The sequence below is a fragment of the Bombus affinis genome, chromosome 4, assembly GCF_024516045.1.
Source record: "Bombus affinis isolate iyBomAffi1 chromosome 4, iyBomAffi1.2, whole genome shotgun sequence".
NCBI lineage: Eukaryota > Metazoa > Arthropoda > Insecta > Hymenoptera > Apidae > Bombus > Bombus affinis.
Genome location: NC_066347.1, coordinates 13,184,322 through 13,201,598, shown reverse-complemented (window position 1 = coordinate 13,201,598; position 17,277 = coordinate 13,184,322). Strand labels below are relative to the sequence as shown.

Genomic DNA, 17,277 nt, shown 5'->3' with positions numbered 1-17,277 from the left:
TCTAATTTCTTCATGGTTCCGTAATATCGGCTAATATCGATTTGTGTAAAATTCGGAGATGTGATATTTGGTATAGGATCCGCCGTGACTAGCACAACTTCGTGACCTCGTTTGTGTAGTTCTAGCCATAATCGTCGGTACGGTATTTGATGACTGTAGGATGGCGAGGGAACGATGGCTAGAATCTTGTAACATCCCGACTGCTTCGCGATGTACAAGACGCACAGAACGAATAACAGAGTAAACAGGTGATGCTTCATATTGCTCGTGTCGGGACGAATTGAAACAGATCCTGGTAATAGGTTTACTAAAAAGGACGTCTCCAAGTTATTGTCATTTTACATAATCTATGCACCGATGATGCTTAACGGTATACATTATAATTTAAAAGTAGTACTCATTATCATTGAAATACCGTCTCATATCGCTACTACTTTTAACTATTGCTATGTATAATGACATTATATGTTTGGAGAATAAATATATTGTTTTGGCGCCTATATCTTAATATATCATATCAAGGATATCATATAGATCTTAACAGAGATTGTCAGTTTACAGATTTGTAAATTATATTTGTTTAGTATATTATACATATTTTACGATATATTTATCAATATTTATCTATACTGTTTATAGCTATACTTTATCAATACTCGAAAATGGAAATCCCGCTAGGGGTAGCCATCCAGTTATTTAGCAATGAAGTTAGAAGAATTTATCAAATGTCCAGCTGGACAAATTGTAAAGTACAAATTAAATAATAATAAAAAAAATTTATCAGTGTGCTTTATGAATACAGGAACAAAGATATCATGTGAATACAAATCGTTCGAAGATTTGCTAAGTACTTGTAACAATACTACAAAATTTTTTTCAGGTAGATACCTTTTGTTACTATAAGAGAAGTTGTTCGAAATACCAGACTAGAGAGATACAACATCAAAGATTATTTGCCATCTGAACGACAAGCTGACAAGTATTTGCCAATTAAAAAAAAGTGCTTGACAAAGATCATTTCTCGCTAAATGAAATCTCTTATAAGCATAATTCTAAGGTTAAGTAGCCTGATTATTTGGTAGGAAGTAAAGGGCCACTATAATAAATCCCACGTAGGGTAAATTATGAAAAGATTCACTTGCTGGTATGAAAATTATGATATTTATTAGAAATGCATAATAATTGTTAAAATTTCATATATAATAAAACGTGCAGTATACTTGTGCGTAACATAAATGTTTGCTATAAAATGTGCTCAATATAAAGATGTATTATAATGTAAAGAATTTATTTCGAATAACTACATGACGCATTCGATTTTTATGTATATCGAAGTTTTGAAACTCCATAATTTAGCATATCTATGGCTTTAATGTAATTTCGCCTTACGCTGTCTCATTCACCAAGCGAAAAGCAATGTTATCATCGATTGATAATAATTTAGAATAAGTTTGACGCCTCCCCAAAAAATCTCAATCAAGACATCAACAATGTATAAATGGGATTTCAATGTTAATCGAACTTTTTCTATATTTGAAAGTTTTTTCGTGCCAGAATCGTCTTGTGACCAGTAACTGGTCAATAATAAAACGCGGGATGATCGTTTCCTTAACGAAACTAGATAAAATTCATTCGTTGAAATGAGATGTTAAACACACGCGTCACTTGAACTGAATTGTGGTATAAGTACGTCTGTTTGATTAATTGCGTCATAAATACTTAGCTTATCTTCTGCTTGTCAATTGATTTGATTTTCTTATGAATGTAGATGACAATCTTGGCTATTAAATAAAAGGTAGTAGAAGCGATCAAGAAAATTGAGATCGTTAAGAACACTACAATGTCCATATCGCAACGTTGATACCAAGGCTGAAAGGCTAGACTACTGCGAAGATGAGGGGCGCCTTTCGTTCGTATCACGTACTCTGTCCACCAAGCGAGATTCTTTACTGGATCGTACGGTGTATCCTGCATGACATTTCGGATGTAATGTATCCTCTCTTTGTACCTGAAAACAAGGATTCTAAGTTCAACCGAAAATCACAATAATACATTATCATCGACCAATATCATTGAAAGATTTAACAGAATAATCTAGTAGCTAAAAGGATTAAAAATTTCATTCCACCAATTCTTTTTCAATTTTGAATTCTTTTCGATATGAAAATAACATGATTGCTTTCCTTTCGTTATTCGGATGAATCTACAATCTCCACCAACTGACAGAAATAATACTTTAGAACACAGGAAACTTTATTCCAAAAATTCTGATTAGTTGGGATCTAAACAAACTTTTCCAAAAGGACCGTGTGATTATAAAAACGAATACTCTGAAACTCGTCCGTCATTTTCACAGATTAGGTAGTTCTAGCGTCAAACTCTCAACAATAACACAATTATAACAGGCAGTCAGTTTATACTCACTTTCTGTTAGTTATAAGATCTGTAATGGTATTTTCAAGTTCATTTTTCTTAAGAGTTGTTATTTCCAAACATTTTCCAATGCCCAGAGCTTCCATTCTGGCTACTTGATAATCTTGATCGGCCAAAATCGCAAAGCCAAGAACTGGTACCCCGTAGTAGATGGTCTCCTCACTGCTCTGCAGGCCTCCTTGATAAATGAACAATTTAATGTTCGGATGAGCTGTGGGTTAATATGATTCGTTAGATCATTTTTCATCGAGGAATAGTATCTGCGATGTATAAATATTTTATTGGGAATAAGATCATACCGAGAATGGTTTGTTGTGGCAGCCATTTTCCGACGTAAACATTATCAGGTTTCCCCGGAAAATCCTCCTCGAATTTCCAGACAACTCTATAAGGTAAATTGGCGAACACATCGCAGAACATGCGTCGGATCTCCAATGGTAAACTTGCACTTCTTGCGTTACTACCAAGACTAAAGTAGATGAATCCATTCGTGGCGCCATCCAGAAATGCTTGTAAGTCCTGTGACAAAATAGCATATCCTGATGAAAGACACGTGTGCGTAAAAGAATAGATTATACATTAAAAATAATAACTAAGAGTAAGTTTGTCCTGTTACTATATATGAGTTTTGTAATGTCGGTTTAGAAAAATTTATAACTTAATCAACAGTTAAAACTTATGGATAATTCTAGAAGAAGTGGAATCTCTCATGCAATTTACCCAGATTTTCGATCAGTCTCAAACTACAATTTTCCTATCACCATACCTATACCTTATGATTCTACTACACATACAAGTAATAAAATTGAATTTGTGCTGGATAAATCCTTATTAAATACATAAATAAATCACTTAAAGTTATTGTATAAACCTTACCTTAGGCAGGGGAGTCAGCTTCTTTTCTATGTGGGAGGATGTATACGTGATTATGTTCGCAAGCTTTGGTCGAGCCGCTATCATAACATCGGCCTGATTGACGAAAAGCATGCTAACGTTCTTCAATACGTCTAGCAATGGTGGTAGAGGCCCAAAATATTTCTCGGCCAATTTCTGTTGGTAAGGAATCAGGGCATGATAGTAGTGGTATATGTAATACGACATGTTGACGAAATTGCGTAGTCTCTTCAAGAACGGTAGATTCGCACCCGTGTTGTCTTCCATTTCCCACGTGTACTCGTGAGAAGGGAGAACCAATCCACCAAGAGCGTGTTCGTTAAAGGCAATCAACCCTACTGAACTTAACCCTACGGTCATGAAAAATGTAATGACGGTTGATCTTAATCTACTAATCTAATCAATACTTATCTAAACATTTCTATAATGATTAAATTAAAAATTGTTGAGATGTTAATTCCAAGTAGGATAATTTTAATTCTTTTAACTATGCGTAGAATATATGATATGCTTGATTTTTAATTGAAACTGAATCACTTACTGAAATATTGGAGATCTACAAATAAAGGATGTATTATATAAGTTCAAGCAATTACGAACGTGATTGATTTATTACAGGTTAATTTATTAACTGGAAAAAATAGATAATTCACTCATGATATTATAATTTCACTACTTTTACTTTACATATAATTTCATTTTTTTTTTTAAACTAAATTATATTATACAATTTCTAAAGCTGACGTAATTGAAATAGATTTCTTTTCACCATTCAATTTTTAGTTCACAGCTACAGAAACTTTTAGGTAAGGGATGACACGGTTAACAAGTTAAAATGAGATTTTCTACAAACATGAGGCGTGTACGGTGGAAGACCGTCGTCTTCGTAAACGTTTGAATTGCATTAAATAGCCATCGATATGTCACACCTCATTTACATTTATTCTTATCAAAATATATCCAGTCAAGCACTTAACGACAAGAGCCCAACACCAATATTCCTTCTTATTACCTTGAGAATAACTAAAATGACTTACGTACGTAGTCTAATTATTTCAATTTTCCAAATTATTAATTCAAGCGGCTTCAATTTTTACAGTTAGTTCAGTTGATTTAATTTTATACATTTAATTGTTTTATATATAATTATAAATATTGTATATGAAATTTTATGGTCCTGCATTTACGTTAAACATTCTGTCTGTTTTTCTATGGGTGTCATCGCTTTTAGAAATTTTGTATTTCGTTTCCGTATAACATTTTCTATTTTTCTAAATAGTATCTAACATTGGGTCATTAACAGTGGAAAGTATTGATGGTATTTTTATTCGCTCCTAATTAGCTGTTTATATCTGTAGTTTATAAAATTCACTTTCTTGAGTTCTTTTTGATTTCAATCTTCTATGTACACAATACCTTCTCTTCCTTTTCTATCATCTTCCTACTCATCGAGTAGGTCACGATACTATTGCAGCCATTTCTTTTCTAGTAAATTTCCGCTCTTTTGTAAAATGAGTCATAGTTACGAATAGATTGATGGTGTCCCGGTGTCGCTCCGGCGTTCAGCCCTTAGATGGACAATGCTTAATATTGCGAACGTGTGTTTGAGGTTTTAACTGTTTAGAGGTATGTTTTTCAACGTGTTCCATGACTAGCTCCTCATGCCCTCATAGAAAATCTGTGTGTGTATATGTCAAATCTAATTAAAATGGTAGGTTGCATACAATAACGTCAGTAATCTTTGGAATGATACTCGTTTTGTACTGTACTTCATTTCTATTATACTCCTAATGCATGATTTTTTATTAAAATTATTACAATGTGACCAAAACCGGTTCAGTCTCAATAAAGAATGTTCTAGGTAGAACTTGCATGGTTTCGGAAACATGATTCGACATGATTAATTGTTTTGTCCGAGCATACCTAGAAGACATATGAAGGCCGTTTGGAGCTATTTTTACATATGTCTATTCTTCTGAATATTCTACGTCGAAAGATATTAGACTGTACGTGCCACGTGCATCAGCCTATATATTCCTGATTTCCAGGACGAAATAAAAGTAACAAAGCTAACAAATATAAATATAATTGTTAAAGTCATACCTATTATAGGAACATTGAATCGATGTGCGAAAGCGTATGTGGCGGGAGCGAAGAGGAATTCCGTCAAATAGACATCGAACGTTGCGTTGCTCTCTGGAGCATACAGCTTCCGCAGTTCTGTAGAATTGAACACAGTTTCCGCAAAAACTTTGGTTACAGGCAACAGTTTTTCATACACAATATCCAGCCAACGTTTTCCCTCAAATCGAAATTGAACAAAATCTAATTTTTTCATGATTCCGTAAGATTGGCTAATATCGATTTGCGTAAAATTCTGTGATTTGATATTTGGTATAGGATTCGCCGTGGCTAGCACTACTTCGTGACCCCGTTTGTGTAGTTCCAGCCATAATCGTCGGTACGGTATTTGATGACTGTAGGCTGGTGAGGGAACGATGGCTAGAATCTTGTAACATCCCGACTGCTTCGCGATGTACAAGACGCACAGAACGAACAACAGACTAGAAAGGTGGTGCTTCATATTCCTCGTGTCAAAACGAATTGAAGCAGGTCGCGGTTATGGGTCTACTAAAAAGGACGTCTCCAAGTTATCGTCGATTTACATAATCTCTGTAATGATGATACGATATCGGTATATGTTGTAATTTAAAATAGTACATATTATCACTAAATTACCGTCTCATATCGCTAGTACTTTTAACTATTACTATGTGTAATGACAATATATTTTTGGAGGATATATATATTGTTATCTTGCTATACCATATCAAGGATATCATATAGACCTTAACAGAGATTGTCAGTTTCCAGATTTGTATACTATATGTGTTTAATGTATCATATATTGTACCATATATTTGTCAATATTTCATGTCTGAAACAATTTAATGCATGGTTCACGATTTGTAAAATTTGTGTTTGCATATAACGACAAAACGCAGAAGTTAAGGGATTTGTAAAGTATGGTTTATAATCGATAATACGAATATATATACAGGGTGGTTGGTAACTGGCGGTACAAGCGGAAGATGGGTGATTCTACGCGAAAAAAGAAATCGAAGATATAGAATAAAATTTTTTCGTTCGAGGCTTTGTTTTCGAGAAAATCGACTTTGAATTTTCGCCTGGTACGCGGGCACTTTATCACGTCTCGTTATAACTGATCTCACTGTAGGTCGTAGTTTCGATTGATTTTATCGCAGTTTAAGTTTGTTTGTGCCGTAACGGAAAATTAGGAATACATAATGAAATAATATGAAGTAATCATAAAGTTTATTATTACAAAAATTGCTGAAAATATTGCCCATTCTGTCGAACACATGCTTCTGCTATTCTAATTAAATTTATATGAACACTTTCTAACGTATTCGACTGTTTTAAAGTATGAAAGGCTACAATAATCTTTTCTTTCAATTGCTCGCAACTTGCGATTTCTTCAGAATAGACAAGAGATTTAATATGGCTCCATAAATAAAAGTCAAGCGGAGTTAAGTCAGGAGAGCGTGGTGGCCAAGCTATTGTCTATAGTATAACTACATGACGCCTACAAATTTTAAAATTACTATGTCAATCATCATCAACATTTTGCTTCGCTTAACGGAGCAGGATGCGGAGACTTATTGGATAAACTGTGACATGTTCGCGAATAACAAAGACTATTTGATCATATGATTAATATATTGCCAGCAACACTGATTGGTCCCTTATATTATAAGGTTTAAAGTATTTCAAACAGTCAAAAACAATAAATTAAGAAACAATCGAAATTTCGTCTGGAACGCAACATACGTATGTCTAAATATATCTATACATAACATTACATTACTTCGACATACCTACGTTTTCAATGTAATTTCTCCTCATCGATGATAACAATTTATAATAAACATTACGCTTCCTAAAAAATCTCTATCTTGAGATCAACAATGTATAGATGAGGTTTTAAAGTTAATCAAATCTTTCTTATATTTGAAAGTTTTTCCGAGCCAGAATCGTTAGTCTTGTGACCAAAGTAACTGGCCAATTACAAAACGCGGGATGATCATTTCCTTAACGAAACTAGATAAAATTCATTCGTTGAAATGAGATGCTAAACACATGCGACACTTGGACTGAATTGTGCTATAAGTACCTCTCTTTAAATAATTGCGTCATAAATACTTAGCTTATCTTTTGCTTTTCAGTTGATTTGATATTCTTATGAATGTAGACAAAAGTCTTGGCTATTAAATAAAAGGTAGTAGAAGCGATCAAGAAAATTGTGATCGTTAAGAACACTACAATGTCCAGATCGCAACGTTGATACCAAGGCTGAAAGGCTAGACTACTGCGAAGATGAGGGGCGCCTTTCGTTCGTATCACGTACTCTGTCCACCAAGCGAGATTCTTTACCGCATCGTACGGTGTATCCTGAACGACATTTCGGATGTAATGTATCCTTTCTTTGTACCTGAAAACAAGCATGCTAAGTTCAAACGAAAATCACATCACATAGTACATTATCATCGACCAATATCATTTTAAGATTTAACAGAATAATCTAGTTTCTAAAGGGATTAAAAATTTCATTCCACTAATTCCTTTTCAATTCTTTTTTAATTCTTTTCGATATGAAAATGACTGGATTGCTCTCTTTCCTTTCTTCAGATAAATCTACAATTTCGACCAACTTATAGTAATAATAGTTTGGAACACAGAGAACTTTATTCCAAAAATTCTGATTAGTTGGGATCGAAATAAATTTTTCCAAAAGGGCCGTGTGATTATAAAAACGAATACATTGAAACTCGTCCGTCATTTTCATAGATTAGGTAGTTCTAGCGTCAAACTCTCAAAAATAACACAATTATAACAGGCAGTCAGCTTATACTCACTTTCTGTTAGTTATAAGATCTGTAATGGTATTTTCAAGTTCATCTTTCTTAAGGGTTGTTATTTCCAAAGATTTTCCAATGCCCAGAGCTTCCATTCTGGCTACTTGATAACCCTGATCGCCCAAAATTGCGAAACCAAGAACTGGTACTCCGTAGTGGACGGTTTCCTCGCTGCTCTGCAGGCCTCCTTGATAAATGAACAATTTAATGTTCGGATGAGCTGTGGGTTAATAGGATTCGTTAGATCATTTTTCATCGGGGAATAGTATCTGCGATTTATAAATATTTTATTGAGAATAAGATCATACCGAGAATGGTTTGTTGTGGTAGCCATTTTTCGATGTAAACATTATCAGGTTTCCCGGGAAAATCCTCCTCGAATTTCCACACAACTCTATAAGGCAACTTGGTGAACACATCGCAGAACATGCGTCGGATCTCCAGTGGTAAACTTGCACTTCTTGCGTTACTACCAAGACTAAAGTAGATGAAACCATTTGTGGCGCCATCCAGAAATGCTTGTAAGTCCTGTGACAAAATGGAACATCCTGATGAATGACACGTATGTGTAAAATAGTAGATTATACATTAAAAATGATAACTAAGAGGAAACTAGTTCTGTTACATGGCCATGAATTTTGTAATGCCGGTATAGAAAAATTTATGAGTTAATTAACACGTAAAAAACTTGAACAATAGTAAAAAGAACTAGAGCCTCCTAATGCATCTTACCCAATTCATCATATCGTAATATACTGCTGTTATGCTGTTACCCTTCCTACAATTTATAATTTTACTAAACATACAAGTAATAAAATTGCATTTACGCTAGATAAACCCTTATTTAATATACACATAAATCTTATGTTATTGTATTAACCCTACCTTAGGCAGAGGTTTCGGCTTTTTTTCTATGTGGGAGGATGTAAACGTGATTATGTTGGCAAGTTTCGGTCGAGCCGGTGCCATTACGTCGGCCTGATTGATGAAAAGCATGCTAACGTTCTTCAATACGTCTAGCATTGGTGGCAGAGGCCCAAAATATTTCTCGGCCAATTTCTGATGGTTAGGAAGGAGCGTATAGTAGTAGTAGTATATGTAATACGACATGTTGACGAAATTGCGCAGTCTCTTCAAGAACGGTAGATTCGCACCCGTGTTGTCTTCCATTTCCCACGTGTACTCGTGAGAAGGAAGGACCAATCCACCAAGAGCGTGTTCGTTATAGGCAAGCATCCCTACTGAACTTAACCCTACGGTCATTTAAAATGTAATGACGGTTGATCTTAATCTACTAATCTGATCAATGCTTATCTAATCATTTCTATAATGATTAAATTAAAAATTAATAAAGAGATGTTAATTCCAAGTAGGATAATTTTAATTCTTTTAACTATGCGCAGAATATATGATATGCTTGATTTTTAATTGAAACTGAATCACGTATTCAAATATTGGAGATCTACAAATATAGGATGTATTATATAAGTTCAAGCAATTACGAACGTGATTGATTTATTACAGGTTAATTTATTAACTGGAAAAAATAGATAATTCACTCATAATATTATAATTTCACTATTTAGATATTCTTTATTTTTTTTTACATATAATTTCATTTTTTTTAAATTAAAATTACTCATATATTTACTAAAGCTGACCTAATTGAAATAAATTTCTTTTCACCATTAAATTTTAAGTGCAGAACTACAGAAACTTTTAGGTAAAGGATGACACGATTAACAAGTTAAAATGAGATTTTCTACAAACATGAGGCGTGTACGGTGGAAGACCGCCGTCTTCGTAACAACGTCTGAATTGCATTAAATAGCCATCGATATGTCACACCTCATTTAAATGTATTCTTATCAAAATATATCCAGTCAAGCACTTAACGCCAAGAGCACAACATCGATATTCCTTCTTATCACCTTGAGAATAACTAAAATGACTTACGTACGTAGTCTAATTATTTCAATTTTCCAAATTATTAATTCAAGAGGCTTCAATTTTTACAGTTAGTTCAGTTGATTTAATTTTATACATTTACTTGTTTTATATATAATTATAAATATTGTATATGAAATTTTATGGTCCTGTATTTACGTTAAACATTCTGTCAGCTTTTCTATGGGTGTCATCGCTTTTAGAAATTTTGTATTTCGTTTCCGTATAACATCTTCTATTTTTCTAAATAGTATCTAACATAGGGTCATTAACAGTGGAAAGTATTGATGGTATTTTTATTCTCTCCTAATTAGCTGTTTATATCTGTAGTTTATAAAATTCACTTTCTTGAGTTCTTTTTGATTTCAAGCTTCTATGTACACAATACCTTCTCTTCCTTTTCTGTCATCTTCCTACTCATCGAGTAGGTCACGATACTATTGCAGCCATTTCTTTTCTGGTAAATTTCCGCTCTTTTGTAAAATGAGTCATAGTTGCGAATAGATTGATGGTGTCCCGGTGTCGCTCCGGCGTTCAGCCCTTAGATGGACAATGCTTAATATTGCGAACGTGTGTTTGAGGTTTTAACTGTTTAGAGGTATGTTTTTCAACGTGTTCCATGACTAGCTCCTCATGCCCTCATAGAAAATCTGTGTGTGTATATGTCAAATCTAATTAAAATGGTAGGTTGCATACAATAACGTCAGTAATCTTTGGAATGATACTCGTTTTGTACTGTACTTCATTTCTATTATACTCCTAATGCATGATTTTTTATTAAAATTATTACAATGTGACCAAAACCCGTTCAATCTCAATAAGGAATGTTCTAGGTAGAACTTGCATTGTTTCGGAAACATGATTCGACATGACTGGTTCTTTTGTACGAGCATGCCTAGAAGACATATGAAGGCCGTTTGGAGCTATTTTTACATATGTCTATTCTTCTGAATGTTCTACGTCGAAAGATATTAGACTGTACGTGCCACGTGCATCAGCCTATATATTCCTGATTTCCAGGACGAAATAAAAGTAACAAAGCTAATATATATAAATATAATTGTTAAAGTCATACCTATCATAGGAACATTGAATCGATGTGCGATAGCGTAAATGGAGGGCGCGGAGAGAAGTTCCGTCAAATAGATATCGAACGTTGCGTTGCTCTCTGGAGCATACAGCTTCCGCAGTTCTGTAGAACTGAACATCGTTTCCGCAACAACTTTTGTTACATGCAACAGTTCTTCTTTCACAAAATGCAGCCAACTTTTTCCCTCAAATCGCCTTTGAACAAAATCTAATTTCTTTATGATTCCGTAAGATTGGCTAATATCGATTTGTGTAAAATTCGGAGATGTGATATTTGGTATAGGATCCGCCGTGACTAGCACAACTTCGTGACCTCGTTTGTGTAGTTCCAGCCATAATCGTCGGTACGGTATTTGATGACTGTAGGATGGCGAGGGAACGATGGCTAGAATCTTGTAACATCCCGACTGCTTCGCGATGTACAAGACGCACAGAACGAATAACAGAGTAAACAGGTGATGCTTCATATTGCTTGTGTCGAGACGAATTGAAGCAGTTCGCGGTTATGGGTCTACTGAAAAGGACGTCCCCAAGTTATCGTCATTTTACATAATCTATGTAATGATGATACGATATCGGTATATGTTGCGATTTTAAAATAGTACCCATTATCACTGAATTACCGTCTCATATCGCTAGTACTTTTAACTATTACTATGTGTAATGACAATATATTTTTGGAGGATATATATACTCTTATCTTGCTATACCATATCAAGGATATCATATAGACCTTAACCGAGATTGTCAGTTTACAGATTTGTCTATTATATTTGTTTAGGATTTTATACATTGTAGGTTGTTTAGTATATTATGTATTTTATTATTATATATTGTGTCCAGTACCGGCGCAGTCTCACGCTGTAAAGCGTCGTCATCGAGCAACCGCCTGGCCCCCGAATACGTTCATGCGTCTGGCGTGGGATTCACGCGAACCGGTGAGTCTGATAAATCAGCGCCTCGGGACCGCCAAGCAGTCTGGTAGGGGAATTAGACTTCCTTGCACGGCGGCTCCGGAGACGATGCACTCTGTGCGCTGGAGGGGCCCGCTGTGTCGCTCGCACCGGTTCCCGGGCCTCTTTCGATCGCAGCCGGGACGGTTATCGTGGAGGTTTTAGTCGGTTGGAGTCCGGCACTACCACGCCGCTTCCCCCCCAGAAGCGACCTGGTGTCCGTGCGGATTTCCTCTACATAAAAAAAAAAAAAAAAAAAAAAAAGACAGGTTTTATTACGGTCTTATAGAGCGTAATTTTGTTCTGCGTGCTTAGGTTGAAGCGACGGCCAATGAGCCAATAAAATTTTTTGAGTTTGTCCATGAGTTGCTTCGATTTGTCTGTGATGTGTTGTTTCCATGTTAATCTCCTGTCCAGAATCATGCCCAGGTATCTGACTGTGTCCTTGTTAGGAACTGTTATATTGTTAATGGTGACCTGTGGGCAGGTTTGTTTTCGCAGCGTGAAGGTTACATGTGTGGATTTCTTTTCATTAATTTTGAAGCCCCATTTATGGAACCATTTTTCCATAGAGTCGAGATCTCGCTGGAGAGTGGATGAGGCAATTATCGGGTTGGCGTGGGGCGCTTATAGCGCTGTGTCGTCAGCAAATGTTGCTATAGTTATTTCTATTGATATTGGTAAATCGGCAGTGTAGATGGAGAACAGCAGGGGTCCGAAGACACTACCTTGGGGTATGCCCGCTTTTATTGGGAATGTTGCGGTAATGGCGTCTAAGTATTTAACCATGAATTGTCTTTTGGTAAGGTAGGACTTTAGGATGGAGTAGTAAGTGTGTGGTAGGATTTTTTTAAGTTTGTAAAGAAGCCCTTCATGCCGTACTTTGTCGAATGCCTGTTGAATATCAAGGAACACCGCTGAGTAATATTTTTCTTTTCGAGGGTTTGGCTGATATTGTGTGTTATTCGATGGATTTGTTCTATTGTAGAATGTTGCTTCCGAAAACCGAATTGATGATCTGGCAGTGTTTTTCAATCCTCTAGAAGTGGAAGGAGTCGATTCGTTAGCAACTTCTCGAATAGCTTTGACAAAGTAGGTAGAAGACTAATTGGGAGATAGGAGCTAGTTTCGTATATTGGTTTTCCAGGTTTAGGGATGAGTGTAATCAGTGACGTTCTTCAGGTTTTGGGACAGTATTCAAGGCGAAGAATTGCGTTAAAGATTGAAGAGATGAGTGCAATACCTTTTACGGGTAGTTCCTTAATTGCTTTATTACTTATTTGGTCATGCCCCGATGCTTTCCTGGGATTCAGATGATGGATTAATTCTGTAACTTCTAGAGAAGTGAAAGGTTTAATGGGGAGAGACATTTGGAAGGGAGAGTGCAGGTATTCTGTTATTTCCGGGGCGATATTCGGGGAATGAAGTTTAAAAACGTTGGATAGGTATTTAGCGAACAGGTTAGCTTTTTCTATAGGGCTTCGTGCCATTCCGCCTTGCGGACAGCGAATTGGAGGGATTATTTGCGGGGGACGCGTGAGTTTCCTGGAAGCCTTCCATAGTGAGTAATTGGAGTCGGCAGTGGGGGACAAATAGACGAGATATTTTTGAAAACAGTCATCTTTGTATTTTTTAATGATTTTGGTTAACTTCCTGATTGCGTTGTTTAGTTTGCGTTTGTCGTCTGGTGTTCCATGGGTCTACCATATATATATACATATCAATACTTTACTTCGACACACCTAATGTAATTTCTCCTCATCGATAATAATAATTTATAATAAACTTTACGCTCCCTAAAAAACCTCCATCTTGAGATCAACAATGTATAGATGAGGTTTTAATGTTAATCAAATCTTTCTTATATTTGAAAGCTTTTTCGAGCCCGAATCGTTAGTCTTGCATCCAGAGTAACTGGACAATTACAAAACGCGGGCTGATCATTTTCTTAACGAAACTAGATAAAATTCATTCGTTGAAATGAAACACTTGCGTCACTTGGACTGAACTGTGCTAGAAGTACCTCCCATTAATTAATTGCGTCATAAATACTTAGCTTATCTTTTGCTTTTCAGTTGATTTGATTTTCTTATGAATGTAGACAAAAATCTTGGCTGTTAAATAAAAGGTAGTAGAAGCGATCAAGAAAATTGTGATCGTTAAGAACACTACAATGTCCATATCGCAACGTTGATACCAAGGCTGAAAGGCTAGACTACTGCGAAGATGAGGGGCGCCTTTCGTTCGTATCACGTACTCTGTCCACCAAGCGAGATTCTCCACCGGATCATGTGGTGTATCCTGAACGACATTTCGGACGTAAAGTATCCTTTCTTTGTACCTGAAAACAAGCATGCCAAGTTCAACCGAAAATCACATCACATCGTATATTATCATCGACCAATATCATTGAAAGATTAACTAGAATAATCTAGAATGAATCTACAATCTTGACCAACTTATAGCTATAATACTTTTGAACACAGAAAACTTTATTCCAAAAATTCTGATAAGTTGGGATCCAAGTAAATTTTTCCAAAAGGACCGTTTGATTACAAAGACGAATACTCAGATACTCGTGCGTCATTTTCATAGATTAGGTAGTTCTAGTGTCAAAGTCCCAAAAATAACACAATTATAACAGGCAATCAGTTTATACTCACTTTTTGTTAGTTATAAGTTCTGTAATAGTATTTTCAAGTTCATCCTTCTTAAGGCTTGTTATTTCCAAAGATTTTCCAATGCCCAGAGCTTCCATTCTGGCTACTTGATAATCTTGATCGCCCAAAATTGGTAAACCAAGAACTGGTACTCCGTAGTAGACGGTCTCCTCGCTGCTCTGCAGGCCTCCTTGATAAATGAACAATTTAATGTTCGGATGAGCTGTGGGTTAATATGATTCGTTAGATTATTTTCCATCGGGGAATAGAATCTGCGATGTATAAATGTTTTATTGAGAATAAGATCATACCGAGAATGGTTTGTTGTGGCAGCCATTTTCCGATGTAAACATTATCAGGTTTCCCGGGAAAATCCTCCTCGAATTTCCAGACAACTCTATAAGGCAACTTGGCGAACACATCGCAGAACATGCGTCGGATCTCCACCGGTAAAGTTGCACTTCTTGCGTTACTACCAAGACTAAAGTAGATGAATCCATTCGTGGCGCCATCCAGAAATGCTTGTAAGTCCTGTGACAAAATAGAACAACCTGATGAAAGACACGTGGGTGTAAAAGAATAGATTTTAGATTAAAAATAATAACTAAGAGGAAGCTAGTTCTGTTACTATTCATGAGTTTTGTAATGCCAGTTTAGAAAAATTTATGAATTAATTAACAAGTAAAAGGTTTTAACAATAGTAAAAAAAACTAGAGCCTCCTAATGCATCTTACACAATTCATCACATCGTAACATACTACAGTTATGCTGTTACACTTCCTATACAATTTATAATTTTACTAAACATACAAGTAATAAAATAGCATTTGCGCTAGATAAACCCTTATGTAATATACACATAAATCTTATGTTATTGTATTAACCCCACCTTAGGTAGAGGTTTGGGCTTTTTTTCTATGTGGGAGGATGTAAACGTGATTATGTTGGCAAGTTTCGGTCGAGCCGGTGCCATTATGTCGGCCTGATTGATGAAAAGCATGCTAATATTCTTCAATACGTCTAGCATTGGTGGCAGAGGCCCAAAATATTTTTCTGCCAATTTCTGTTGTTGAGGAAAGATCTGGTGGTAAAAGTAGTATAAACTACGCCACATGTTGACGAAATTCCACAGTCTCTTCAAGAACGGTAGATTAGTACCCGTGTTGTTTTGCATTTCCCACGTGGACTCGTGAGAAGGGAGGACCAATCCACCAAGAGCGTGTTCGTTAATGGCAAGTATTCCTGCCGAACATAACCCTACGGTCGTGCAAAACGTAATTAGAGGTGATGTTAATCTATTAATTTGAATGAAACTAACAATGGAAGTAACCTTAAGTATAATTTATTTTGAGATACTAAATATTCCAACAAATAGTTTACTTTGGTAATATGCAAATGTATTTTCATATTTTTGCATCTTCAAATTTCTAATAAATGCGTAGACGTTCGCGATCTAATCATGATATGATAATCAGTTCAATTCCATTGATTTGGAAAAATGGAAAGTGTATTCGGTAACTATATTTTTGAGAATGCTGAATGTTTAGTTCTAGGATACGATATTTCGTATAAAATAATAATGATTGTTATTTTCTAAATGAGTCACATTCGAAATCCCTTTTCTTTTTAATTACATCAAATATCAGAAGACATATAAAGGTCGTTTGGAGGACCTTTTACACATGTTGATTCTTCGGAACATTTTACGTCAAAAAGCTTTAGGTTGCACGTGCCACGTGCTTTGCACTATATATATTCGTAATTTCCAGTACGAAATAAAAGTAACAAAGCTAATAAATATAAATATGATTGTTAAAGTCATACCTATCATAGGAACATTGAATCGATGTGCGAAAGCGTAAGTGGCGGGCGAGAAGAGGAGTTCCACCAAATAGACATCGAACGTTACGTTGCTCTCTGGAGCATACAGCTTCCGCAGTTCTGTAGAATTGAGCGCCGTTTCCGTATAAAATTCGATTATAGGCAACATTTCTTCTTCCATAAACTGCAACCACCTTTTTCCCTCATATCGCATTTGAACAAAATCTAAACTCTTTACGGATCCGTAAGATTTGCTAATATCGATTTGTGTAAAATTCGGTGATTTGATATTTGGTATAGGATCCGCCGTGACTAGCACAACTTCGTGACCTCGTCTGTGTAGTTCCAGCCATAATCGTCGGTACGGTATTTGATGACTGTAGGATGGTGAGGGAACGATGGCTAGAATCTTGTAACATCCCGACTGCTTCGCGATGTACAAGACGCACAGAACGAATAACAGACTAGACAGGTGGTGCTTCATATTCGTCGAGTCGAGACGAATTGAAGCAGGTCGCAGTTATGGCTCTACTAAGAAGGACG

General features: G+C 35.8%; 2 protein-coding genes across 6 annotated transcripts in view; both read right to left on the bottom strand.

The window, feature by feature from the left end:
* Window positions 1–17,277, bottom strand: part of LOC126915093 (UDP-glycosyltransferase UGT5-like) — a 21,432-nt gene extending 4,155 nt beyond the window's left edge. Inside the window, exons 1-6 of one of the 5 annotated variants that reach the window (XM_050719484.1) lie at window positions 16,738–17,233; window positions 15,803–16,170; window positions 15,225–15,444; window positions 14,917–15,136; window positions 14,382–14,594; window positions 7,523–7,627 (exon numbers count right to left, since the gene is read on the bottom strand). In XM_050719484.1, coding sequence (XP_050575441.1) covers window positions 7,552–7,627; window positions 14,382–14,594; window positions 14,917–15,136; window positions 15,225–15,444; window positions 15,803–16,170; window positions 16,738–17,218 — 1,578 coding nt within the window. In that variant the 5' untranslated portion in view covers window positions 17,219–17,233 and the 3' untranslated portion in view covers window positions 7,523–7,551. Of the gene's footprint in view, window positions 1–6,641; window positions 7,841–8,264; window positions 8,485–8,572; window positions 8,793–9,149; window positions 9,518–11,286; window positions 11,783–14,276; window positions 14,595–14,916; window positions 15,137–15,224; window positions 15,445–15,802; window positions 16,171–16,737 lie in introns of those variants that run through there. The other 4 variants (XM_050719482.1, XM_050719481.1, XM_050719485.1 and 1 more) reach the window with 4 other exon arrangements.
* LOC126915092 (UDP-glycosyltransferase UGT5-like) lies at window positions 1,139–5,939 on the bottom strand. Its single transcript, XM_050719480.1, has 5 exons — window positions 5,431–5,939; window positions 3,310–3,677; window positions 2,733–2,952; window positions 2,425–2,644; window positions 1,139–2,008 (listed from the first exon to the last, which is right to left on the bottom strand). Exons 1-5 carry the CDS (start codon window positions 5,909–5,911, stop codon window positions 1,720–1,722), a joined length of 1,578 nt encoding a protein of 525 aa, XP_050575437.1. The 5' UTR covers window positions 5,912–5,939; the 3' UTR covers window positions 1,139–1,719.

Bases quoted from the DNA above. Each gene is read 5' to 3' on its own strand.
- LOC126915092 (XM_050719480.1), bottom strand. From the start codon at position 5,911: ATGAAGCACCACCTTTCTAGTCTGTTGTTCGTTCTGTGCGTCTTGTAC. The intron at 2,953-3,309 runs GTAAGGTTTATA...ATTTTGTCACAG, and splicing joins AGCTGACTCCCCTGCCTAAG to GACTTACAAGCATTTCTGGA. The intron at 2,009-2,424 runs GTGAGTATAAAC...CCTTGTTTTCAG, and splicing joins GATCTTATAACTAACAGAAA to GTACAAAGAGAGGATACATT.